The sequence below is a fragment of the Cucurbita maxima genome, unplaced genomic scaffold, assembly GCF_002738345.1.
Source record: "Cucurbita maxima cultivar Rimu unplaced genomic scaffold, Cmax_1.0 Cma_Scf00022, whole genome shotgun sequence".
Classification (NCBI taxonomy): domain Eukaryota; kingdom Viridiplantae; phylum Streptophyta; class Magnoliopsida; order Cucurbitales; family Cucurbitaceae; genus Cucurbita; species Cucurbita maxima.
Genome location: NW_019272038.1, coordinates 2,440,457 through 2,467,120, shown reverse-complemented (window position 1 = coordinate 2,467,120; position 26,664 = coordinate 2,440,457). Strand labels below are relative to the sequence as shown.

The 26,664-nt window shown below is 37.8% G+C and overlaps 4 protein-coding genes and 2 long non-coding RNA genes across 9 annotated transcripts; 3 read left to right on the top strand and 3 right to left on the bottom strand.

Annotated features, from left to right (window-relative positions):
• Positions 1 to 1,396: 1,396 nt before the first annotated feature.
• On the bottom strand, positions 1,397 to 7,992 carry LOC111496172 (5'-nucleotidase domain-containing protein 4-like). Of its 2 annotated transcripts, XM_023146518.1 has the most exons (17): positions 7,445 to 7,528; positions 7,236 to 7,295; positions 6,171 to 6,487; positions 6,001 to 6,078; positions 5,705 to 5,925; positions 4,771 to 4,863; positions 4,569 to 4,652; positions 4,371 to 4,487; positions 3,960 to 4,065; positions 3,819 to 3,881; positions 3,669 to 3,722; positions 2,824 to 2,881; positions 2,645 to 2,721; positions 2,483 to 2,553; positions 2,288 to 2,348; positions 2,143 to 2,202; positions 1,397 to 2,049 (listed from the first exon to the last, which is right to left on the bottom strand). In XM_023146518.1, the coding sequence occupies exons 3-17, from the start codon at positions 6,456 to 6,458 to the stop codon at positions 1,864 to 1,866; spliced, it is 1,617 nt and encodes a 538-aa protein (XP_023002286.1). In that variant the 5' UTR covers positions 6,459 to 6,487; positions 7,236 to 7,295; positions 7,445 to 7,528; the 3' UTR covers positions 1,397 to 1,863. The 2 variants fall into 2 exon arrangements, with proteins under 2 accessions (XP_023002286.1, XP_023002285.1); XM_023146517.1 differs by lacking the exon at positions 7,236 to 7,295 and having other exon boundaries at positions 7,445 to 7,992.
• Positions 7,890 to 11,865, top strand: LOC111496382. Its single transcript, XR_002720441.1, has 5 exons — positions 7,890 to 8,018; positions 9,101 to 9,339; positions 9,403 to 9,510; positions 10,799 to 11,047; positions 11,780 to 11,865. It is a non-coding gene; the product is annotated as an uncharacterized LOC111496382 (long non-coding RNA).
• LOC111496264 (putative S-adenosyl-L-methionine-dependent methyltransferase MAB_0213c) lies at positions 11,526 to 13,417 on the bottom strand. Its single transcript, XM_023146647.1, has 2 exons — positions 12,862 to 13,417; positions 11,526 to 12,418 (listed from the first exon to the last, which is right to left on the bottom strand). Exons 1-2 carry the CDS (start codon positions 13,241 to 13,243, stop codon positions 11,787 to 11,789), a joined length of 1,014 nt encoding a protein of 337 aa, XP_023002415.1. The 5' UTR covers positions 13,244 to 13,417; the 3' UTR covers positions 11,526 to 11,786.
• On the top strand, positions 13,357 to 21,110 carry LOC111496385. Its single transcript, XR_002720444.1, has 3 exons — positions 13,357 to 13,435; positions 13,533 to 13,630; positions 20,758 to 21,110. It is a non-coding gene; the product is annotated as an uncharacterized LOC111496385 (long non-coding RNA).
• LOC111496196 (sugar transporter ERD6-like 6) lies at positions 14,785 to 21,648 on the bottom strand. 3 transcript variants are annotated; one of them, XM_023146555.1, is made up of 19 exons: positions 21,545 to 21,648; positions 21,105 to 21,363; positions 20,507 to 20,569; positions 20,348 to 20,437; positions 20,192 to 20,251; positions 20,038 to 20,103; positions 19,898 to 19,963; positions 19,720 to 19,795; positions 19,182 to 19,246; positions 19,002 to 19,094; positions 18,786 to 18,866; positions 18,605 to 18,689; positions 17,714 to 17,760; positions 17,564 to 17,626; positions 17,426 to 17,485; positions 17,271 to 17,336; positions 17,131 to 17,190; positions 15,428 to 15,542; positions 14,785 to 15,156 (listed from the first exon to the last, which is right to left on the bottom strand). In XM_023146555.1, the coding sequence occupies exons 2-19, from the start codon at positions 21,294 to 21,296 to the stop codon at positions 15,044 to 15,046; spliced, it is 1,461 nt and encodes a 486-aa protein (XP_023002323.1). In that variant the 5' UTR covers positions 21,297 to 21,363; positions 21,545 to 21,648; the 3' UTR covers positions 14,785 to 15,043. The 3 variants fall into 3 exon arrangements, with proteins under 3 accessions (XP_023002323.1, XP_023002324.1, XP_023002322.1); XM_023146556.1 differs by lacking the exon at positions 21,545 to 21,648 and adding an exon at positions 21,436 to 21,473; XM_023146554.1 differs by lacking the exon at positions 21,545 to 21,648 and having other exon boundaries at positions 21,105 to 21,417.
• Positions 21,649 to 23,112: 1,464 nt separating this feature from the next.
• On the top strand, positions 23,113 to 24,972 carry LOC111496271 (zinc-finger homeodomain protein 2-like). Its single transcript, XM_023146659.1, has one exon. It carries the CDS (start codon positions 23,828 to 23,830, stop codon positions 24,806 to 24,808), a length of 981 nt encoding a protein of 326 aa, XP_023002427.1. The 5' UTR covers positions 23,113 to 23,827; the 3' UTR covers positions 24,809 to 24,972.
• The last annotated feature ends 1,692 nt before the right edge of the window (positions 24,973 to 26,664 follow it).

Genomic DNA, 26,664 nt, shown 5'->3' with positions numbered 1-26,664 from the left:
AGACGAAAATTCATAATTTAATTCAGACAAGCGTCTCAGTCACTTTTCTGTTGACTTTCTGTCTAATATTTTAATAAATTTTGAAATATTTACGAAAAATCAAGAATAATATAACATTGATATCAATCACAAGTTGAAGATGTGGGTCAAGTCTCTCTATTGGCTATGCCTTTCAACGGGTTCCTTTTCCTTTTCTTTTATTCATTCCGATCCTTTTTGCTTCAAAATTAACTCAGTCTTTTATCGACAAAGATATCTCTAGCTCGTTGAAATCAATGGTTGAAAAAATTCTAAAATTTCAAATCTCGTTCGACGTTTATATAAATCGTACTATTTATAACGCTCCTTCTCATATTTTTCTCTATATATTATTAGTATTTCAAACGTTATTTTAAAATAATATATATTATGAATATATATAAAGTGGAGTATTTAAACTTTTAACGTGTTGGTCGAAAATTTATATCTAAACTAGTTGAGCTAAACTAGCGTTCGAAAATCATACCGTACTCAAAATAATCATTAGCCAATGAAAATAGACTCACTCAAGTTGGGTTGATTCCATATAAAAAGATATATAGAAAGTGTGTTGATTTTATAAAGTGATTCAAAATATATTCTCGGCAACGTCTCTTAAAAGCTTCGAGATGAAAATAGATGTAATATTTATTTAGGTTAAACTAATAAAAATACTCTTAAAAAATACCTATGAAATTTTAGGAGTAGCATTAATGTTATTTACCTTCATAAAAAAAAGTTCAAAAAAATTCTCACTGTTAATATATGGACGAAAACCGTCGTATCTTATACGACATGAGTATGTCAATATTATGTCTTAACCCATGCATTGAACGTTGGATTATACACCTGCTATCTGGAACATATGCTATAAATAGTTTAGCACGGACATGAGAGAGTCCAATGCTTGAGAGAATCTTGATAGATGAATGTTCAAAATGTCCTGATGAGATGATCGACACATGGGTCAATCCCCAATGGATATGTCTGAGCAAGCCATTATGGCCAATGTGTCCCAAGACATGGGATGAACATCACAATGCATGAGTCGTGTTGTTAGAAACTGAATTGACAGTGAGATGCGACGTTGTGTTGCACACGATTAAACATGCACACGCGGCGACGTGTGGCCGAACAAGCTTGGATTCCATACAAGCGTTAGATTGATAAAGAAAAACCTCGCTTAAAGTCCGACAAAGCCACAAAGCCGGACAGAAAATGTGAATGGAACTTGAGTCCTCCTTAAAGCTTATCATGAGTGTTTCGTGATCACGATGTCGCACAGTTGAAAAAGTACAACCGTGACACTAGTCATACATATTATAAAAAAAATTTATGCAAAGAGGTTACAATGATGCATTCATGTTTCAAAACTGATATGACTCACAAGGTCCCACTTAATAATACAGCATTGACATGTGGGATCAATACGCATGAAATTAATACTACTTATATATGAAATTGATGTCAACCGACAAGATCCATAAAGTACTAAATCATTAAGAGTTGGATAGGTTCTATGCATAAAAGTGATGCACATAGAACTGTGAGTATGAAATTGATATACATCCCGAGCATAGGTAAATCACATGAATCCAAAACCATGGTTTTAGGTCCCATTAGGAATGAACCACATGATTCATGTTTGCATATGTTTGAAAATCTCAACCCTAGCCATACGGCCACTTACTAGCCATTTATAATCCTCGACTGAAGTCAAGATTTATCAATAGTTATCGATAGTTGACGACGGTAGACCTGGTGAGCAGCCTTAAGTGCTTGGAAGCTAAACTTGTATTAAAATTAAAATGGTGAAAGTACAACTATGTAATCAATCAACCATGTTCATAGAGGGATGATACCAAATTCATGGGGCATAAAATCTTCATTTGGCCTGTAGTATTTAGCTGGGGAATAAAGGCTCAAGTTGCTCACTTGGCTGCTGTAAAGACATGCAAATCTCTCTACTTGATGAGCAAACCTAGAGTTTTGATATCCAGTCTTCATAAGCTGTCCCCAAACCCCATGAAACTGCCATATTTTTAGAAGGAATGAAGCCCAAGTTCCTTGCCAAATTTTAACACAATACAATACATGCATCACGTAACACGTCTTGTACCGTACCTGTCGGTGACAGTCCCGTAGGGCGTCTTGATGACTCAGCCGCACTCGTTCTTGTTCACTCTGTAAAACAAAACAAGCAAAGCCTTCATTTACATGAGCTACACCATTTTCAGATGTTGGTTGAGCTGATGATAATGAGCATCACCTCTAACTGATGTAGTTCAGCAGATAGTCTCTCCTTTTCATCAGCCTTGACGTCTTCAAACCTGCGTCGAAAGTCGTTACTTCAATCTCGGTGAAAACGTACAACCTGTTTTGAACTTTTAAGGGCAAGGTGGAGCGGGCGGGGCAAGGACGGAGAAGACTAGAACAGAATGATGAGAGAAGTTCAGAAAAGTACTTGAGAGACCACTTCAAATGATGTATTTTGTCTTCGACGGCATCCCGATCATTTCTTAATAGCTGAAGTTGCTGCACAAGGTTGAAGTAAAAGAATATTACATGGCGAAAAACAAGGGATTCGTACGAGTTGATCTATTGCACGTTTTCTCTAGTTGAAAACCTTGCGTGTCTTCCTCAACTCCCATAAGAGCTCGACCTCCCTTTCGAGCTCTGGAACAACAAGCATAGTCCTCCATCCTGCCAAATCACCAAGCAGTATACAAAGTTAACAGAACTAGACGAACAATGGAGCAACGAACAATGGAGAAACAAACGGGGGACGAAATGTGGCTGGTATACCGAGAGCCTTTTTGCTTCGTAATATATCTCCATAGATGTGATCCCCAACATAGAGAACCTTGAAAGAAACAAAAACAGAAAAGGGGCAAGAGTAATTGAGGGCAAGTACCGAGATTAAGCATAAAAATGCCTACTAAACGAAATAGTCGCCTTGTTACACAATAAATGTGTAACAACCCAAGTCCACCGTCAATAGATACTGTCCTCTTTAGGTTTTCCCTTCCAGGTTTCCCCTCAAGGTTTTAAAATGCATCCACTAGGGAGAGGTTTCCACACCTTTATAAGAAATGCTTCGTTCCCCTCTCAAACCGATGTGGGGTCTCACAATCCATCCCCCCTTGAGGGGCAAGCATCCTTGCTAGCACACCGCCCGGTGACTGGCTCTTATACCATTTGTAACAGCCCAAGTCTACCACTAGCAAATATTATCCTCTTTGAGCTTTCCCTTTTGGGCTTCCTCTCAAGGTTTTCAAACGCGTTTACTATGGAGAGGGTCTAGCTCTAATCCGATCAGTGCCTCGCACTGTCCGGTGATTGACTCTTATACCATTTGTAACAGCCCAAGTCCACTCTTAGTAGATATTGTTCTCTTTAGACTTTCTCTTCCAAGCTTCCCTTCAATGTTTTAAAACGCACCCACTAGGAAGAGGTTTCCACACTCTTATAAGGAATGCTTCGTTCCCTCTCCAACCGATGTGGGATCTTACCAAATGCATTCCCAATAAACCCATCCAAAACAATGCTGAAGTTGAACATTGGAGAATAAGATTGGAAATGCTTATATGCTTGACTTCTTATGCAAACTATCATAGTTTTCCCTTGAACTAGATAAAGGAAGAGTTCACCTGTGAACTTGATTCAATTTGAAGAAGTTTATGCAGATGCATGACATTGCCTCCCTGGAAGAACATGTGCCAAAGGTAAAAACAAAATGTTGGGAATAATGGGTAAAAAGAGGGAAGGATCCAGCTCTGACGGAAGATTCAGTCCCATACCTGAAAAACTTTGCAAGATTTATCTACCTTCGTCGGTGAAGATGCTTCTGAAGTGTTTCCCACCTTCATCGATGAATTAAGGCGTTAAATGAAAACCATAAGCAAAGTTCATTTGACGATACCGAATTTTACAAAGCTAACCTGAGGCAAAGGCGAGCCATTATCAGTATTAAGTAGCATTCCTGACTTCCGGTCGACCCCAAATAGATTAGCACGGTTGTCCTCATGGAAAAAGCCTGGTTTAGCACTGTTTGTACAGATTTTTTCAGAAAACAGAGCCAAGGGATTGAGACAACAGCGCCTACAGGTATTGTTTTGTTGTCCATGCTAAGACTATCAAGCAGAAAAACAGCCTACAGGTACTGTTTTGTTGTCGATGCTAAGACTATCAAGCAGAAAAAGACACCTAAACAATAAATCATATAGCTACTATTTTCAAATGAAGCACGAATCGAGAAACAGGAACCAAGAACAAAATTCCGGTAACGTGTTCGAATTGAACTAATTAACCAGGGGCATAGATGATTCTAGATTAGGATGTTAAAAGATAACCTGCCAGTAATGACGACATCAAAATACTGAAGCCAATCTAAATTGCACTTCTGATCACCATCTGGTGCAGAAGAAGTACAAAGAAAGTTCATCACAACGTTCGTATAGTCCCATAAGCTGCAATAAAAATGGACCATTCTATTAGCCCTTATGAACTATATATGGCATAACAAAAGTAACAATATGAAACTAATATACCTGTTAGTCACCAAGAAAGTAGAACGGCCAGAATCTCTGAGCATTTTAAGCATGGGTACAATTGAGGTATCCATATTGATAAACCTAAGAAGGCCATGCCCAAAAGTGGAGGAAGAAAAGAAGTTAAGTGAATGAAGGATTCGAGAAAGATTTGGTCGCGCCGAAGAACATATCATTACAAGATTCAACTTTCCATCCTCACCTTTTGGGATCCGTTGCAACCATTTGCTTTAAGGTTCCGTCGCGGTGACACAAATCTACTGCAGCTCTAACATCTTTATACATTCGAGCATAACTGGAAGAACAAAATGAGAAAAAATAGATATTTTAAGCTACAATTTTGTGGTGACATTAATATTTTCACAAAACTATAGATTTGATTTAAATGTATTAGATCCATGCTTCGTGATAGACACCTAAACCAGAAATGTAAACAATAATAGAAACTAGACTACTATTTTTGTGAGATTCCACATGGGTTGGAGAGGAGAACGAAGCATTCCTTATAAGGATGTAGAGACCTCTCCCTGAGAGACGCATTTTAAAACCTTGAGGGAAAGCCCGAAAGGTAAAACCCAAAGATGACAGTATCTACTAGCGGTGAGCTTGGGGAGTTACAAATGGTATCAGAGCCAGTCACCAGACAGTGTACCAACGAGGACGCTGACCCCCCAAGGAGGGTGGATTGTGAGATCCCACATAGAGAGGGGAACGAAGCATTCCTTATAAAGATGTGGAAACCTCTCCTTAAGAGGTGCGTTTTAAAACCTTGAGGGGAAGCCCGAAAGGGAAAACCCAAAGAGAACAATATCTGCTAGTGGTGGGCTTGGGCTGTTACGAGGGGCATTAACATTTTCACAAAATAAAATATTAGATTAAAGGTCCGTGTTGCATGATCTAATCCGATACTCGAAACTTCCAGCTTTATCCGTTTTATACTGTATTTATTGTCTTCAACGTTGCACTAAAACAATATTTGTCTGTGTGTTTGTAAATCCAAACATGTGTTTACTGATTAGATTTATCAAAACCCAAAATCTTATCATTCATCAAAGAAAGCGACCAAAAAAATAAATTTAGGGGCAGCTAAGGATGTAAAATCTTAAAAAGTATGCCAAAGCCAAATGGATTCTTACTCGACATCCTCTGGAACTTTGTCTGGATTATTGTCCTTAAAGTCAACCAGTTGAGCAAACAAGTAAGCTTCAGCTAGTGAAAAAAGGGTATCAATGAGAGCATAGTCGGGTTCATCAAACGAATCCCGTACTAGAGTACTTCCGTAGGTCTCAACTTTATCATCCTTGGACAACTCTTTGAAACCATGATAGGCCACTTTGACATACTTGTGCCTATCCATCTGTACAGAACCATTAATTAAATCAGTTCAGCCATTTCATTTCAATTGAAAATAAGTAAAAGCCAAAAGAGCTACCTTCAATATGTTGCCTCTCCTTTTGTCAAGAACCAAACCTCTGACCATGTATTTCCAATCAAATGACCAATTCAGCAACTGCATAAGGTCAATATTCTTAACCAACGAACAAAACATTGCTACGTGTCTCGTATTTTAAAAAAAAGCTTTAATCTAAAAAAAAAACAAACCTCTTCGGAATACGCCAAATCATAAACCAGCTTTCTTATTGTGCCTTCATATGCAAGGGACTCGAAAGTTTCTGGCTTGTATTGTGCCAACGTGTAATCCATGTCGAACCCCACGGCCACAATATTTTTCATATTCAAAGATCTATTGCAAAAGATCTGCTTTCCTATGTCAATATTGCATTCTACTGATGATGACCATATGCATGGTTGCTGGACATCCTCACTGTGGGTGACATCCAGAGAATGCGTTCTCTTGTCCTTCATGACAGTCCCTAGATTCTCACCCATGGCACCAATAGCACGCAACCGATTTAATCCTGCCGTGGTAGTTTACAGAGAGACACAGTGAGCTTGAAATTGAGAGTTGCTCCTCGATTTAATATAAAACCAACAAAATATCAAAACATAGATCCATGTACAGAGACAAACCCATAATTGAACTCAAAGACAAATATTCAAGATTACTATCTTGTCCCCTAGAAATTTATGTAACTTGTTCTTGAACATAGCGTTAATATTTCTTCGTATACACAAATATTTTCTAGCAATTTGGGTGCTACCTAACTAATTTCTCATCAAAGTACACGAATGCGAGCTATCAATGTAACGGCCCCGAAAGGGGTGGATTGTGAGATCCCACATCGGTTAGAGAGGGAAACAAACATTCTTTATAAGGGTGTGGAAACCTCTCCGTAGTAGACACGTTTTAAAACCTTGAGGGGAAGCCCGGAAGGGAAAACCCAAAGAGGACAATATTTGTTAGTAGTGGGCTTGGGCCGTTACAATCAATTCTCTCTACGATTGATCACTATATCCACTGTCAGGATTCTCTCTTTATCAATCTATATCTAATGGAGAGGTAAGTAAATTTGGTTCACAAGCTCATCTTTTATGTTCAAACAAGAAATTCCAGCTCCAAACGACACCCAAGATTCCACTCTCTCAAACAAACAAAAAAACCCTTTTAGATTCTGTAAGTACTCAACCAAATTTTCATTTCTTTGAATATTGCTCCAAGAAACAGCTATATACATATTGATACACACATAACACTCAGGGGCATACCAAGTAAGAAACGTGAAGAAGAATGGTGCTAAATCCCCAAAAGCTATACTGAAACGTTAACTACAAAGAGAATATAGAAATTAAAATATAAAAAAAACCATTACGCCAGACTTATAAATGCACCACATACTTACAACCCAGCAACAAGTAAGCCAGTTAAGCTCAATATTGGAAAGAAAATAAGAACAAGAAGATGAAAACCAACTTACTTCGGGTATGAATCCCTTTGGGAACTCCAAGAAAGTTTCGAGGGGATACAGGGTATGAGAACTCGAGCGAAAACAAGGAGAGGCAAAAGGATAGCTGTTTCCTGGGAATTCGCATGGCGCATTTAAATAAGCATTTGGGGGGGAATGAAAAAGAATGAATCAGATTCCGAAATGGACGGGACAGGTGTAGAAATAGGAGTTGGGCTTTGAGAAGTTGGATCAAAATCCAAATTCCCAATACAAATGGATGTTCGATTCGCAGAGAATAAATTCATCAGAAATGTTTGGGGAAAATGAATCGGAGCCCTAATTTTCCATTCCCTTTCCACCGGAATTAGGGCGGAGGGCTCGTGCTTCGTTTGATGGTTCCGGTAGGGGAATTTGAAGCGTCATCGAAAAGGAATGGTGGATTCGTGCCACGTGGGAACTAGCTAAGAGAGAGAAAGAAGAGAGAGATTGTGGATGACGATTGCTGTTTGATGGGACGGCGGCGATCGGCTCCGCCGATGAAGAAGTTGAACAATAGAAGGCGGAGATTCAACCGGAAAACTGTCACAATGCGTAAATCTGGCGGGTAAACATCATCGATATTTGGCTGTTAAATAATTGATGTTTCCATTTTTTAAAAATTATTTTTTTTTTGGAAAAAAAAAGTCAATTTAAATAAAGCCTTATTACTTTATTTTTTAAAAAAATGATAATAATAAAAATTCGAATTAAAAAATCAATTTTTACCTTTAAATTCGACAAATTTATTAATTTTTATGATAATGAGTTTTGGAAGTATTTTAGTTGTTTTATTAAAATTAAATTTAGAAGAAAAAAATTTAACTAATGACTGATTATTTATTTATTTATTGTGTTTAATTATAACGTTAAAAAGGGGATGAAACTAACATAAATAATTTTTTATTATTAAAATATCAATTTTATAAAATTTAGTTCATATATTTTCAATAAAATTTTAAATTTATGTTATCAATTTAAAAATTAAAAAAAAACGTCAATATAGAATGAAAACGGTCGATCAACTAATTAATTTAACTCATTTTAATTAATTAGAAGTAAACATATAGATATTATAACTTATTAATTAATTATTTTGTTAAAATTAACATAATTTAATAATAATTGATCAGTTTGAGTCTTAAATTATTTTCATATTAAATTCTATAAACTTTAAGCTAAATTAAAAAAATTATAAAATTTTATCCATTATCGTCCGTCAATTTCTTGTATAAAACAGACACTTTAATAAGAGAATAGAAACTCTCAATTTTTTTTAAGGGATATTTACAAATATGCTCGAGAATAATATATTTCTATATTTAATTTTACATTTGAGAATACTAATTTTATTCTGTGTAGTTATTCTTTTTTTTTAATATTGAAATTTTGTTAAATAAAAAAAGGTTCCTTGAGATAAAATAGTAATAAAATAAATTTAAAATTATTTGATTGATGATTATTTTTATTTCAAGATTAAAAATGATAAAAACATATTATTTAATAATTCATTTTAATTAGTTTAAAATATCTTAATAATTAAACACTTATCTAATTTTATCGTCTAATTTGTTATTTATTTATTATTTAAAAAATAATAATAAGTAAAAAAAAATCTGGGCCAAGCATAAAAGTATCCCCGTTCTTCAGCCACGACAACGATCGGACTCCGCATTATCTCGGTTCCAACCGCCGTCTCACGATCAGAACAATGATCCATTCCAAGAAAGCCAATTGCAGCGCCGTCAGTTCCCGATCGCAACATCTCGTAGAGGCCTCACTATGATCTCATTTCTCTCTGCGATGCCGTCTCTGTTTCTACCTGCTCCCGCCGCTGCTTTGAATCTCGGCATTTGTAAGCACGCTACGCAACATTGTTTTGTTGATTGGTTTGTTTGTCCTTTTGTTCTTTATTTTCTTGTTGAAACCCTAGTTTATCGATTTGTTTGAAGCAGGAACGAAGGATTGCTTGAAGGAGCAATAGAAGAAGGCATCCACGTTCCTCTTGGCGCCAATTGATGCCTCCAGAGATAGCCTTCGCGCCGTTCTACTTTTCCTTTGTATGTTTCTCACTGTCTCTTTTTTCTTTTTCCATCTCTTCGTTCGGTATTTACTTGCGTCATTTCCGGTTTCAGCTAATGCGTTCGATTATTCGAACATGGAGATGGAGAATGTTCGAAGAATGCTCATGTCTGTTGTAAGGCATTGCGTTTTGAATGACAGGAATTCCTTTGTTCAATTTCAAGGAAGTTGCAGCCAATGCGTTCGATTATTCAAACAAGGATATGGAGAATGTTCGAAGAATACTCATGTCAAGTTGCAGCCAATGCGTTCGATTATTCAAACAAGGATATGGAGAATGTTCGAAGAATACTCATGTCTGTTGCAAGGCATTGCGTTTTGATCGACAGGAATTCCTTTGTTCAATTTCAAGCAAGTTGCAGCCAATGCGTTCGATTATTCAANCGTTCGGTATTTACTTGCGTCATTTCCGGTTTCAGCTAATGCGTTCGATTATTCGAACATGGAGATGGAGAATGTTCGAAGAATGCTCATGTCTGTTGCAAGGCATTGCGTTTTGAACGACAGGAATTCCTTTGTTCAATTTCAAGCAAGTTGCAGCCAATGCGTTCGATTATTCGAACAAGGATATGGAGAATGTTCGAAGAATGCTCATGTCTGTTGCAAGGCATTGCGTTTTGAACGACAGGAATTCCTTTGTTCAATTTCAAGCAAGTTGCAGCCAATGCGTTCGATTATTCAAACAAGGATATGGAGAATGTTCGAAGAATACTCATGTCTGTTGCAAGGCATTGCGTTTTGATCGACAGGAATTCCTTTGTTCAATTTCAAGCAAGTTGCAGCCAATGCGTTCGATTATTCAAACAAGGATATGGAGAATGTTCGAAGAATACTCATGTCTGTTGCAAGGCATTGCGTTTTGAACGACAGGAATTCCTTTGTTCAATTTCAAGCAAGTTGCAGCCAATGCGTTCGATTATTCAAACAAGGATATGGAGAATGTTCGAAGAATACTCATGACTGTTGCAAGGCATTGCGTTTTGAACGACAGGAATTCCTTTGTTCAATTTCAAGCAAGTTGCAGCCAATGCGTTCGATTATTCGAACAAGGATATGGAGAATGTTCGAAGAATGCTCATGTCTGTTGCAAGGCATTGCATTTTGAACGACAGGAATTACTTTGTTCAATTTCAAGCAAGTTGCAGCCAATGCGTTCTATTATTCGAACAAGGATATGGAGAATGTTCGAAGAATGCTGAAGTCTGTTGCAAGGCATTGCATTTTGATCGACAGGAATTCCTTTGTTCAATTTGAAGCAAGTTGCAGCCAATGCATTCGATTATTCGAACAAGGATATGGAGAATGTTCAAAGAATGCTCATGTCTGTTGGAAGGCATTGCATTTTGAAGGACATGAATTCCTTTGTTCAATTTCAAGCAAGTTGCCACCAATGCGTTCGATTACTCGAACAAGGATATGGAGACTGTTCGAAGAATGCTGAAGTCTGTTGCAAGGCATTGCGTTTTGAACGACAGGAATTCCTTTGTTCAATTTCCAGCAAGCACTGGAGTCGAGGTTCTATCTTCCTAATATTGCTCATATTTCTTTCTGTGTTGTTTTTTTTCTTCTTGTATATGGAACAGTTTCATTGATGTATGAAATGTATAGAAATGCATTCATTTTGAACATCCTGTGTTTGTAAACCGAGCATTATCAAAACATAATCTACAATCCAAACTTGTATTTCAGCATCCCATGTCGCTACTCATAGAATCCAAATATAATGTATAGTATATACTTAATTCGCATTGTACCAAGATGAAAGATGTTCAAACCTTCTTCCAATATTTTAGCTTGAATTTAGCACTTTCGGCTCAACTTTTGAATCCCACAAGTCTGTACATTTCAATTGATTGTGAAATATGCTTCTTCCTTGATTGAAAACAAAGACCCTAGGCCTTTGCCATTGATTTGGTGAACCCCTTTTCAGGAAAGATGTTTGTATAGGCGATTTCTTTTCACATGCAGAAGATTGAACATTATTCGGGCATGCTTGGAATAATATACCTCATTCACGAAACACAATTTAGGTCCAATAGTTGTCTGTATTCTAAATGCATAATTTACGGATATATATTCGAATACATGTGTATGCCTACACCTCTGATATGGTATGGTGTAGAGACCTTGAGTAATATAATATGACATTCTCTCCATGGAGTAGTTTTAATGAAGCATGTAGCAGGTAGATGTGGTATCTCACATCCATCCAACCTACTCACTCAGAGGTGTTCATGTTACTTGCAGATTGTCTTTATTCGATTGGTGGTAGTAGAGGCGAACCAGAAGCCTGCACCAAATACAAGCGGCAGCAAGGTTTTCCATCATCAGGGTGAGTCTGCAATGACCTTGGTAAACTGCGGATTTTATTGAAGAGATTTAATGGATCGTGCATAAGCCCAAAGTGAGCATCTGGGTCTCCAATCTGTGATAGTTTAGTGCTGGAAAATCCAAGGGATGGGAGTAGATGATCAGGCCAATCACAGTAGAAATGGAAAACAGAATTTGAAAGGGTGGTTGAGGGTTTGTTCATAAAATCTGCTAAGAGGACTGTGTGGGTTATGTTGCATTTGTCAGCTATTGTCTCCAATACTTGCATCGCCTGGGAGTGGGTAAAATAGTAGAGTAACCCTTCTAGAACCCACACTGTATTCTTCTCTGGTGCAAAACCAGCTGATTGAAGCTTTTCAAGCCAGTCACTACTTCTGATATCAGCTGCTACTCTGTTTAACGATTTGGCTATTTGTTGATGATGGTGGTGCTCGTAGGGAGATTCTATTGCTATCTTTATAAGATTGGCTTTCGCTTGCAGCAATTCAGGGAAATCAACTTCAAAAACATCACTTTCCTTCAAGCAACTTAATCTGTAAGCCCTCGTATCCATTCCTTCATTATAATAGAGGTCCCTATTATTTGAACTTGTTTAAGTGACAAACCAAACTTAAATTGAAGTTTAATATACGTCTTCTCCCTTAATCTCAAATGTTTCAGATGCAAGCAAGTAATTCTCTTTGATTAAGCAGACAGTTTCGATGGCCTCATAGGCATGGATCCGGTCCTAGTGTTTTATCCCCCTCCTCCCACTCCTACCCCACGTACAGAAAAAGGAAAAAGGGGAGTGTGTACATTTCTTTATCTTAGATATCAATGTGTAAGATCTAATTTCACTGCTGTTCTTATTTTGCAGTTCTAACATGCCTAGTAACTACCCTGATTGGAACTCGTTATGCTAGATAAGAAAAAAGAGGTTATTATTTGTGCAATTTTTCTATCTTCTTATCCTTGAATGTTAACTAAATGCACAAGTGTCTGGGAGTTGAAATACCAACCTGCACCAAGGAGAACGACTTGTGAATCTCTGCCATTGAAGGATGTCAGAGCACCTTCAATCTTTGAATCAAACCAGAGGGTACGAACAGCAAGAATCACTCCAGACATCTCTCTTGCATTGTTGCTTCGATCTTTCTTTATCTTCTCATGCAGGTTTCTCAGGCAGGCCTCTCCAGCAAGTAAATCTGCTAGTGGATCGTGAATCACATGCTTCCAAAGCGCTCTTCCTGCTGCCATTTGACACGCCGAACGTTGGAGGTAATCCCATTCTGCCACAATTCTAGCATGGACTTCACGTACACTATCGGCCGACAACAGATCCGGAAACTTTAGCTCAAACCACCCTGGGTCGTCAGCCAAGCCATTTTCTTTTTCAGTCATGATTCTATATTAAAAACTGACTGTTAGAATTGATATGAACTAGGAAAGCAGATAATGCATTCTGTTTTTGTAGGAAAAAAAAAAGGGTGCGAGAAAAAAAAATAGAAGGATTGTAAGGAATGGGATAAGGAAAGAGAACCACACACAACCAATGCTTCAGAAAAAAACTCATCAATTAAAGAAAAAGGGAGGGTGAGTACATCAAGTTCCACGAGAATACGTTAAATCTCGTAATTTTGCTCTCTCTTTATCTCTCTATTGTGAATTCTATTGGATTGTCTTTCATCAGAGGAAAAAAGGAAAAGGGGCTCCACTGAAAAAGACGAACAGATATGAGTGGCTCACAACTTGGGTACTGAAATTGCTTTGCTATTTCTATAATACCAGGTACCTTTGTTTTTATTCATTTACATGGCAAATGTTTTTCTGATTCCTAAGCAGCACGTGGCCTTTGATACTCCATTCCTTTGAGGCCCGTTTGGTCCGCATAGGTAGATATTTTTGGTTATGTTGGCTGATGACAGTGTATTGATTGGGTGGGTTATGGGGATATCCTTTTTAGATATGACTTAATATCTTTGCCTCCTTAGTTTCTTTTATATCTTTTCTAATTTAGTTAACTTTTTTTAATAACTATAAGTTATATATTCTATTTCTTGGGCTTAGTTTTTTTTTTTTTTTTTTTTTTCCTTTTTTTGTTTTGTTAACTCAAATATAATTAATTGAGGTTAAATGTTGATATAAGATGGGTACAAGTACTTATATTGAGTTCAATATTCGGAGATTCAAATTTTTGACTTCTTCGTCAAGATTATGTATTAATTATGTTTAAGTTAGCTCTTGATATAAATTTTTGAATTTTGTCCAATGGAGGTTAGAGGTCTAATTTATCTACTTGTACATGAACTTATAAATGGAAGTGTATATGTTAGTTATTTTTATAGAAATCTCACAAGTTTTTTTTTTTTTTTTTTGCAATAACCGGTTTTTTTTTTTTTAACTTGAAATGAGATGTCATTTAATTTAGGGAATAGGGAAGGAGTGGGAAGATATTTTACATATATTTCTTTATTTACTTAGTATATATATATATATATATACTAAGTGTTTTTCATTTTTACTTTACTTTCTTATTTCAATTTATCGAACTAGGCGACAAGACATGTTTGATATGTTCTATATATGCATGTGCATGTTATCTTAAATATTGACCTCTTATCTTCATTCATTGTATGTTTATTATCTTACGTTGCATATAATAATTGAGAATTAGTTTTTGTGAAATGTTGAAAATGGGTGGCCAAATATTGAGACGAATAGAACTGAAATGCTAATAAAATCCTGAAAAAAAAAATCAGGTCAAGAAAAAATCTATGCTAAAATTGTAAAATTGTGAAAAATAAAAAGTATGCTAAAGTCGTGGGAAGAAATCATGGGAATGTCCAAATCAATAATTAAATTTTCTTTTATAAACGACCCAAAAAGCCTTACTTGACCCACCCAGAAGAATTGAATGGGGTAAAAAAACAAATGACTAAGTTCAACCCAACCCAACTCACGAACATTCCAAATTCATAAACACTCTCGTAGGATACATGAAATAAATTTCAATGTAATGAAATTTTATAAACAAAATTATTGGCCAAAGAGAGGTGCAACAGAAAGGTGTTGCAAAAATTTGGAACGAGAAAAGCCAAAGAGAAGACGGGGAATAAATGAAAGAGATAGAGAGAGAGGTCTGATTGTTCACAAAATGTCCTCTTCCTAACCCAATAAATGAAAGGAAAAGAAGGGGTTTCTTCATCTGAAGGATATCTGAATTTCTTCAAGAGTTCTGCCTTTGGTCTCAGGGACCCACAGAGTAACAAATAGCACCATGAAACAAGTCACCACCAAATAGATTGTGAATGTTCCTGTCAAACCCCATGGTGTCCTCAGATGATATTCATAGATACTATCTAACTTATAATATGTGAGATCTTAGTTAGTTTAAACATAAATGAATGGATGAACGGAGAAGAAAATGATAACCTCAATGGTAATTAGCATGTACTTTTTTCCTTATGATTGGTGAGCTATGTTCATAGTTAGTTAACACGACTTCTAAACTCGTGTGCAAGTTTTAGATGCAGAATTTTAATATAAAAACTCCTATGGCGTCATAGCTTAATAGAGTAAACATACCTCCACTGCTCCATTCTAAGAGCAGGTTTGCAGACATTGTGACCCCCCACGCGCTAAACCAGTTGGCTAATGTTGCTATACTACCAGCAAGCCCCTTGATATTCACAGGAAGAATCTGCACCCCACCACCAATAATACTACAGATTAGCTTTAACTTGTATCACAAACTTTCTCTATGTTCTAAATGGCCATCGCTTTACAAACCCCTCCAACAACCTCACTAATTCTAGGCTGTTTTACAGTAAAATAGGAGAAGAATGATGAAAGGAAACAAGAACAATGTTTTTGTAACCACCCACATCCACGGCTAGCAGATATTGTTCTCTTTGGACTTTCCCTTTCGGGCTTCCCTCAAGGCTTTAAAACGTGTCTCCTAGGGGAAGGTTTCCATACCCTTATAAAGGGTGATTTGTTCTCCTCCCCAACCAATGTGGGACATCACAATCCACCCCCCTCCAGACTGAAAATTCTTAAATCAAGTGATCTCTGATACATATCGAGAAGGTGAATGAGCTGATCTTTCTTTCATTTGAAGAGTCTTTCAACGATGTAAAAGATTAATTATTATGTCATATCATAAAAGACTTCTCCCTCAAGGCAAAACCAACTCCTAAAAAGTTGCCGAAGTATCTCGAAGGTAATGACTGACAGAGCCTCCCCCAGGGGGTTAGAACTGTTGAGAACAAAGTGGGTGTCATTTGAAAGGAAAAGCCCCTGAAGTTCTCTGAAGAGCAATAGTTTTTCTTCCAGGGAAATGAGCCGCTTCGAATAGGTTCATTGCTCCGGCCCAGGGGAGAGAGTAAATTCATTCAATCAGGGAGATTCATTCGACTTCCACCGGGTGGGTTTTTTATCCTTCCAGTTTCGAGTGTCTGAAGCGATTAACAGGCTTTTTGGGAGAGCTCCGACTGCCCCTCTATTAGAGTCAAAGGTTCTTCTTTTCAAGACTGAGTTAAAGAAAGAAATGGGGTCCGGGAGCTTAATGCCTCTACAAGCAAGATAAGAAGCTGGGGAGATCTTTACAGGAGAGGAAAAGATAGATTGAAGAATACTCGAAGAAAGTTTGTTGATAATAATAATAAAGACCGTACTCTCCCTCCTGTCAAGTCGAATTAATCTGGCACACCGCCTTGTGTCTACCCCCCTTCGGGGAACAGCGAGAAGGCTGACACATCGTCTGGTTTCTTATCCACCCCCCTTTGAGGGCAGTGTCCTCATTGGCACTCTTTCCTTCCTCCAATTGATGTCGGACCGCCCCCATATCCACCCCCTTTTGGGGCCCAGCGTCCTTACCGGCACACTGTTTCGTGTCTACCCCTTTTGGGGAACAACAAGAAGGCTGGCACATTGTCTGGTGTCTGGCTCTGGTACCATTTGTAATGACCTAGATCCACCGCTAGCAGATATTGTAATGAGCGGCACACTGTTTCGTGTCTACCCCTTTTGGGGAACAACAAGAAGGCTGGCACATTGTCTGGTGTCTGGCTCTGATACCATTTGTAATGACCTAGATCCACCGCTAGCAGATATTGTCCTCTTTGGGCTTTCCCTTACGGGCTTCCCTCAAGGCTTTAAAACGCATCTCCTAGGGGAAGGTTTCCACACCCTTATAAAGGGTGATTTGTTCTCCTCCCCAACTAAGATGGGACATCACAGTTTTTCTTCTCTTTTTATTTAAACAAAAGTAGCTATGATGGGCATACCTCAGACATTATGATCCATGGAATTGCTCCAACACCGAGAGAGAAAGTAACAACCATGGCCTGCAGAAACATTGCTCCTATTCATTTACAGGATCAAGCTTTAACAACTAGTTTTAAATGATGTGTAAACTTGGACATACCACAACCCCCACGACTGTCACGATTCCCGATATACTATACAAACTGGAATCCTCAGAGACTGCGTCCTGATATCGATATTGAAACATAGAAAAGCTTAGATACATTTCACTAAGATCTTGAGGCTATGGAAGAAACAAAAAAAGAACTAGTTGACCTTCACAAAGAATGCCACAGCAACGATTAGAAGGCTAAGTGTCATTCCAACAGACGAGATCTGAAACGAAAAAGTAAAAGAGAATTAACAACGAAGTTGACTAGTTACAAGAAATAGGAACACTAACATGAAACTCACAATAAGTAGAAGACGACGTCCAGCTCTGTCAATTACCCATGTTGTAACTGCTGTGGCAACAACCTAAAAAACATGCAAGTCATTGCTGATGAGCAGAGTCCAGATGGAGAAAATCAGTAACTGAGCAAGCACAACAATAATAGATTGTACCTGAACAGCGCCAAGGCCAAATGTAGCTGCATTACTGGAGGTAATTCCTGTTTACAAAGGAGATGATATTAGGAAGACATACTTGTCATTAGCTAGGGTTATATATAGAGTAGTAGGTCGGAGGGGGTTCAGCAGGCAAATTTTGAGATGGTTTAGGACAGAACTAAGACTCTCGAATGTTTAGTACCCTTTAATTGTCTTCGGTAGTACAACGTATTTTCGCTTCTATTTTTCTTGATTTCCATTCTTAGTTATGGTTCCTATCAATATGGAAGGTAATCATAATTACACTAGAAAATAGAGGAAACAAGGGCAGTTTATACCCCTAAGCCCACTGCTAACAGAAATTACACTAGAAAATAGAGGAAGCAAGGGCAGCTTATACCCCCCAAGCCCACCGCTAACCGAAATTACACTAGAAAATAGAGGAAACAAGGGCAGCTTATACCCCCAAAGCCCACCGGTAACAGATATTGTCCGCTTTGGTCCATTACGTAATGTCGTTAGCCTCACAATTTTAAAATGCGTCTACTAGGAAGAAGTTTCCATACAATTATAAGGAATGTTTCGTTCTCCTCTCCAACCGATATTGGATCTTGCAATCCATTCCCTTGGAGCCAGCATCCTCGCTGGCATATCGCTAGGTGTCTGACACCGATATCATTTGTACCGGCCTAAGACCACTGCTAGCAGATGTTGTTCGCTTTGGCTCATTACGTATTGCCGTTAGCCTCACAGTATTTAAAACGCGTCTATTAGGTAGGTTTCCACACTTTTATAAGGAATATTTCGTTTCTCTCTCAAGCTAATGTGGACTCAATTGAACCATGAATGAGATTTTTTTAATTGGTCCCTGTATTATCATAATGCAGGCCAGAAATGTTTACTTACCGGCAGATGCAAAGATGGTACTTGAATAGAATAGAACACCATTAATTCCACTTAGTTGCTGCAGAATAAGTAAGCCTATACCAATCTGCATAACATGAGAGAGCTGGAAAAATAAGTTCCTGAATCGTAGGCTTAAAATGAAATATACGTATACAGAATCTTCAAAATCTCCGCCCAGTACCGACAAAGGGAGCCAGTATCTTTTCTGCTTCAGATCTGCAAATCTAATAGTTCTTTTTCTGTTGGCTGAAGCTACAGCCCTCTGCATAATGTAAGTAGGAAAAAGTTATTTGACTTGATGAAGTGACATAGTTAGAGATAGACATACTTCTCATGGTTCTTCATGAAGAAACAGGACTTGGGAAAACCCAATTCATTGAATTTATTATGTGTATACCTTGATTTCATTTACTTCAACAGTAATATCAGTATCAAAGCCACGAAGAACTTGCAAAGATGTTTCAAATTCTTCTGTCATCCCCATCTTTGCCTAAAGGTTGATCGAAAACTATATAAAAAGCTGAAAGAACTAAAAATTAGCTTTATCAAGTTGAAGATGTTGATGTCAGGATTTTACCAGCCATCTTGGAGATTCTGGGATGAAAAACAATCCAGGTATCAGTATTGTACAAGGCAAAACTCCTGCAAAAGAAATGTGTGGTGATGTTTAGTCAATTAAATTTTGTAATTTTTGATGTTAAAGAGGAAAACATGACTGGTAAAATATACGCCAAGAGAATTCTTGTCTTATTAAGGATATGGATAAGCAGGACCTCTTGGTTTGGGAGAAACCGAAAATGTTAGCTAAGAAAGCTAAGCAGGCAAGTATAGGACGGACAAAAGGCACATATAAATTGATTGACATAATCCTTGTTTATCTTTTTTTTTTAAAAAAAGATATACGCTGAGAGAATTCTTGTCTTATCAAAGACAAGAATTTAGAGCATGTCTTTTTTTTAGAAAAAGAGAATACTTTTAGTGAACGATCTTGTTTACCGAAGAATAATATACGATGAGAGAATAGACCAGCACTACTTGTCTGTCTAAAAGAGGAGAGATATCACTGATTAACAGCTGACAATGAGTACTAACACAAATCCTTCTAGATAACTCACCCAAAACTGCAAGTATTCTCCATGGTACAAATAGTCCCAGCAAATAAGACAGCATTATCCCCAAAGTAACAGACAGCTACACGACAAAAGTGAAAGTAGCTGAGTTGAGAGATGATTAGAATCAAAATTACTACCAATTCCAAGACAATTCATGGTACAAATACCAAATGTATCCAACCTGATTTACTGAACCAAGACTTCCTCTCAAGTTTTGGGGGGCTATCTCAGCTATATAAACTGGCACCTAAAGGAAAAGGTGAGAGTCCCTTCAGTAAAAACACATAACCCAAGAAAACCGAGCCGAAACTAAAGTCATACCGTATAAGAGATTATCCCCACGCCAAACCCTTCCAGCAACCTCCCCATGTAGAGGAAAGAAGAATCCTACATAAACAATCAAAATTGGTTATATATGAGTCTATGCTGCCATATGAAGAGTGTTTGAAACCAAATGAATCTCTTTCATACTAACCTTTGCAAATGATATGGTAAGCCACCCTATAATATTGGGAATTGCAGCAATCATCAAGGCCTGAAATCAAGCACATTAGAGTCAGATTAGTCACCTAAACAGAAGAAAAGCTTCAGCAAGACGAATCGATGCAAGAATCAATAAAACCCGTGTTACCCCTTTTCGCCCGATATACTCAGCCAACTGACCGCTGGTTATAGCCCCAACCATAGCACCAACATTGCTTAAAGAACCAAATAGAGAATACTGTTTCATGAATCAGGTCAGCCACCATTGTAGTTCACAAAGGTAGAAAAAAGAACAAACCAGACAAACCTCCGAGACAGTAAGCCCAAGGTCCCGAGTAATTGCGAATTGGGTCGGTGATGAATACCCTCCCTGCAAAGTCAATACTCATTCTGAATGCTTGTTCAACACAATTGGATTCCAGAGTTACCAACAAGCAGAAATCTAGCTTAGAACAATCAACAGAACCAGTTGCATTTCATATGCTCTTCTCTATCTTATCTTCTAGTTCTTTCTAGTTCTTTCTAATTTAGTAAGATTTTTTTTACTTTTCTTTCTAGATATAGATGATGCAGGTCAACCGAGGACGAATCCAGTAGGCTAGAGACTATAGATAATCCATTTCATGTGTTTTACTTGATATGTATGAAAATGTTTAGGTTTTACTATCAGTTTTCGAAGTAAATGGTTTATATCAGTGGTAACTCCTGTGAATTGAGCTGTCGATGTGTGGTGTTACAAGTTTGGTATCAGAATCTTACTAGTTCTTTCTAGTTTCCTCCATCCAACAACCAAATCCCAACTAGTCTAAAGGTTTCAACGGAAATGAACCAATACCTTTCCAATCCAATAGAATCTAATCCAAATTCTCCCAAAGATTTGAAAACAGGATAGAACAGGAAGTTACCGTGAAGCCAAACTGGATAGGACCCAAAGCAACGATGAGAACACAGGCAAGTACAGAGATGGAGTTGTCATGAATTGCCTGAGACGAACCCATAAGACTGGACTGTCTCGAACCCATTCGATACCAACTCCCCGTGTGCAGAAATGGCTTCCTGAGGTCTCTCCCATCTTCACTATCGTCTCTGAAACTCATCCTCCCGAACCCTTTTGACAAAGATCAACAGCTCCGTCGTAATCAGAACTCCAACCTGGCGCGCGATCTGTTCGACGAAATGCCACAATCAATAACAATTATATAGACACAGAAGAAATGGTGGATTATGCATACATAACTTTCCAGAGTAAGATAATCCCAAGTACTCTTCCAGATTCAACGAAATTCATACATCAAATACGTATAATATGTATAAAAATTAGTGGACTTGTCCTTCTGGGCCATACCTTTTCAGCATCATCGTGGTCACTGATTGGCAATTTGGCGATTTGGGTCCAATCTGATGTTGTTGTGGTACAGCTTGCGTTATAAAATATTGTTCCTCGAGCTTTGGACTGTGGATTTGAATTTACAGCCACGTTTTTAAGCTGCATCCTTACAAAAATTTCAGACATGTCAGTTCAAAATCGTGGTTGGTCTGGTCGGGAGATTCCAATGATTCGTGTGATCGGGTTGTTTAATTAGACGAGGAAGATTAGTAACTCAAGTTTGTCACTAATTGAGTTTAATTAGTTTTGTTGGATGAAAGTTTCGTGGCTAATTTAAGAAATTGATCCTAGGTTTATAATAAAAGAATATTATCTTCATTGGCATAAGACATTTTGAGGAAGCCCAAAACAAAGTCACAAAGCCATGAGTTTGCTCAAAGTGGACAACATCATATGGAGAGTCGTGTTCAACTTACGAAAATGGTCATGTTCAACTAACGAAAATGGAGAGATTAAATTATCTATGTATTTTTTAATTGGAATTTGGACTTTGACTTTTGAAACGCTACGTTGGACCGGGTGAAGAATGAAAAACGTCCGCACAAGATGATAAAGAGAGAGTTTCGTCTATCGATGAACAACAGATTGACGGAACGTCTTGAATGCAAAGAGGACGGAATTTTTTTTATAGATGCCTCCAGTGGTCTTTTCAGCATCAAAAAGAGACAACTAAACTATCATCATTGTTCTTAAGCCTAAACTTTTTTGGGGACTTTCGAATCGGATGCGCTTTGGGGACTTTCGAATCGGATGCACTCGCCCAGCGAGAAAGGCCCCCAAGGCTAAATTTCACCTTTTTTTTTTTTTTTTTTCATTCATCTCGTGACAGCAAAATACATTATGGTCCCAATTCCCAAATACAAATTCCCAAATACAAACAGACGGATAGATACTCACTACACACGAAACACAAAATAAATAAAAAAAAATAAAAAAAAGGCCCATTGAAAATAGCCCGACATCGTTTATGGGCCCATCTTAAAGAAAATTGGGCCTAAGCCTTCCCAACTCGAACGAACAAAGCCCAATAAACACAACTCTGGAGACTAGTATCCCTATGTGTGCGCATGTCCAAAGTAAAAATTAAAACAAAAGTCCAATAATTCCAATAAATTGGTTTAGGGTTTAGGGTTTAGGGTTTAGAATAAAGTCTAGTATAATGGAGCTAAACATTCAGTTTTGCATCTAATATAAATGGTTAAGCATTTGAACACTTTCAAACATTAATTAAGTCGGACTCAAAAATTTAAATCGAGTAGTTGTAGTGGCGCGATGAATATTTAAAATAATTGTCAAAATAAACATAATTTAGTAATAATTGATAAACATGTATTTATTATTAATGATTGTATGAAGTAAAAAAGAAAATTAATGAAGAATTGGGATTGGTTGAAAGGAAAGACGTGGAAAGAGAGACAAATGAAAGGCATCGATTGCATCACAGAAAGGTAAAGACATTGCTTGGGGCAAGCGTGGTGTTGCAGACGTTTCAGAATTCCTCTCTCTTCCCCCCTTCTCTCTCTCTCTCTTCTGTACCAAATTCTACACACACTCTGAGAGAGAAAGCAACGCGACAACCCCACTACTGTTTCACCCCCCCTCTTATTACTTTTCACTTTTACCACTTTTACCCCGCTGTAAAAATTGGCACAGCAATAATGATAGGGTGTGGTGGGGCGGGGTGTGGGTCCCATTATGGCAGGCCGTGGGAGAGGGATGAACATGACCTTGTCGCTTCTTTTTCTCTCTTTAATTACCATTNCTTCCCCCCCCCCCCCCCCCCCGGCTTCTCCTTAAGCAACCAACCTGTCTCTTGTTGCTTATGTAGCTGGCCTGTTGGATCCCTTGAGGCAATTTTTTTTTTTTTTTTTAATAAATAAATAAAATAATTAAATCCCTCTTTAACCCTTCTCTCTCTCTCTTCTTCACAAACCCTAATCTCTCTCTTCCTCTCTCTCTAGTTCATGGTGCTGATGAAACCAATCTGGTTTCTGAATCTGACTTCGTTTTTTTTTTCAAATGCGCAACGCTACCTTTCTCCCGCTCCTTTACTCCTATGCCTAGCTCTTCCTATCTCTATCTAATTTCGTGGGGGATTTCTGAGGAACAAATAGAGCAAAAAAGAGCATGCAAGGAAGGAATTAATTAATTTGCGTACCTCAAACTGTTTGAAATCCGTGCTTTGTTTTGAGATCTCTCTGCTGTTTGTTCATCTCTCTTGTGGTTGAGGTTTTGAAATTCATGGATATGAGAGAGCAGGAAAAGGAAGTAATGATGCCTGCTGCTTCTGGCGGTGGAGTCGGATATGCGCATATTTTTGGGGAAACGTCGTCTGGAGTTGTGGACAGGAGAATCGAGTCGGTTCATAATGGTTCTCATCATCATATCCAACCAGAGAATCTCGACGCTGATCTTGTTGCTGGAGAGGATGTTAGCGGCGGCGGCGGTGGTGGTGGTGGTGGTTGTGGTGGTGGAGGCGGAGGTAGATCCAAGGTGAGAGGAGCGGGGACTGGAGTTAGATATCGGGAGTGTTTGAAGAATCACGCGGCGAGCGTTGGGGGGAATATATACGACGGATGCGGGGAGTTTATGCCTAGTGGTGAAGACGGAACCCTAGAGGCTTTGAAATGTGCCGCCTGTGAATGTCATCGAAACTTCCACAGGAAAGAAATTGACGGCGAGAATCAATTAAGTATCGGTGCTAATTACAGAAGAGGATTAATGTTACCTCATCTCCAGCTTCCTGCGCCATTACCGTCTCCTTCCGCTCTCCACGGACACCATAAATTCTCCATGGCGTTGAATCTCCATTCCAGTCCTACCGCTCCGATCATCGCTCCGATGAACGTCGCCTACGCCGGTGGTGGCGGAACCGATTCTTCCAGCGAGGATTTGAACGTCTTCCAATCAAATGCCGAGGTCATGCCGCCGTCTTCCTACACCTTGTCGAAAAAGCGCTTCCGTACGAAGTTCACACAGGATCAAAAGGATCGGATGCTCGAATTCGCAGAGAAGATCGGATGGAGGATTCAAAAGCAAGACGAAGAAGAAGTGGAGAGATTCTGTAGCGAAGTCGGAGTGAAACGGCAAGTCCTCAAAGTCTGGATGCACAACAACAAGAACACAATGAAGAAGCAGAACGACAATAACGAACCAGAACTTGCCATTGCCGTCACCGTCGCCGGTGCCGGTTCCAGTGCCGCCATGATGAGTGAATCATAGGAAGCCATAGCCAATGTCTGCACAAGGAAGAAGGTAAGAATCACTGAAATTTTAGGGAAATATCAAGTTTATATAATTAGAGGAATATTGAGACGATTTTATGTCAGAGACCTTTTTGTGATTCTTCATCTTAATTAATCTCAATTAATCTTAATTAATCTCAATTAATCTTAATTAATCTTAATCCCTCAATTATTTATGGTTTTATTTTTTAAGCATGTTCGTTATCTTTTTTGGTTTAAAATTTTAATTATTAATAAAGATTAAGATAACAAAAAATTAAAACTTTAATAGACTACTTTTCAAATTTAAATTAATTAATACTGAAATTATTTATTTTAAATTGTAAAATTTTAATGAAATTTGTTGAAGTTTTTGACTAACTAAAATTGGAAGTGGTTAAGACATGAATTTGACTAGTTTTATTTGTGTTTTTGGATATGCTTTGTGGGTCCTTGTGTGGGATTATTTCCTTTATTGTAACGGCTTGATCCTTCACTAGCAGATATTGTCTTATTTGTGCTTTCCTTTATGGGCTTCCTCTTAAGGCTTTAAAACTTGTCTGCTTTGCTTTCCACACTCGATGTTTTGTTCTCCTCTCCAACTAATATGAGTCATCACAATTCACCCCCTTCAGGGTCAGCGTTATTACTGGCATACCGCCTCGTGTCTACCCATCCCCTTTGGGGAACAGCGAGAAGGCTGGTACATCATTCTGTGTCTGGCTCTAATACCATTTGTAACAGCTCAGATCTACCGCTAGCAGATATTATCCCTCATTGACACATCGTCTGGTGTCTGGCTCTAATATCATTTGTAACAGCCTAGATCTACTGCTAACAGATATTGTCCTCTTTGGGCTTTCGCTTTTGAGCTTCCCCTCAAGGCTTTAAAACGTGTCTACTAGGGAAAGGTTAACACACCCTTACAAATAGTGTTTTATTCTCCTCCCCAACCAATGTGTGACATCACAATACACGTTGAAAGTTTTATACCTTTAAATTAAATAACGATGTCTTACCATGATATAATGATTAATTACATATTCGATTTATGGATATCGATACGATCTGAAAACCCAACTAATTCAAACTATCCAACTCAAACTTAACATGGGTTAAGTCTGATTTTTATTTTTTCAGTTTAGTTTGGGTCGAGTTCAATCTTTTGAGGTTTAAAAATAAAGTTACAAACAAACTCAACTCAATCATACCGTGTAATAGTTTTAAGATTACTATGAATGTTACAAATATTTAATCTATGCAACCTATGTAAAAGATGAACAGTGATTTGTGAACGTTTGACATTTGAATTTTATAAAATTTTAGTTATTAATTTAATATGTAAAGTAGATTAGTAAAATTTAATAAAAAAAACAGCTAGACAGACCAACCCAACTCAACCCAACCCAACCCAACACGAAATATAAGGTTGAATTAGGTTGTAAACTCTATTTAGATTGTTCATGTCACCAGTTCAACAAACTCGAAATTTTAATGTTTACGGCTTAACCTAGGAAAGCCATAGTTAAGTAATTACTTATATTAATAAAATAATTTTTTTTTTTTTTTTGACAAAAAGTCAAAGTCAACGACATTGGGAAATGTTGGGTTGAATTTGATTGATGAGAAGATTGCAGGGGTGCGGAAAACCAACTTAATTAAGAAACAATATAATATAATATAATATAATAAAATATGATTATTCTGTTTTAATTAATGAGATAATGATTAGATGAATGATGAACTCAGCTAACTCCTTTCTAGATTTGTTCACCCAACCCATCATTTTGTGCCAACTCATCTCCCCCACTTTTTTTTTCCTTTTTTTTTTTTTTTTTTTTTTTTTTTTTTTTT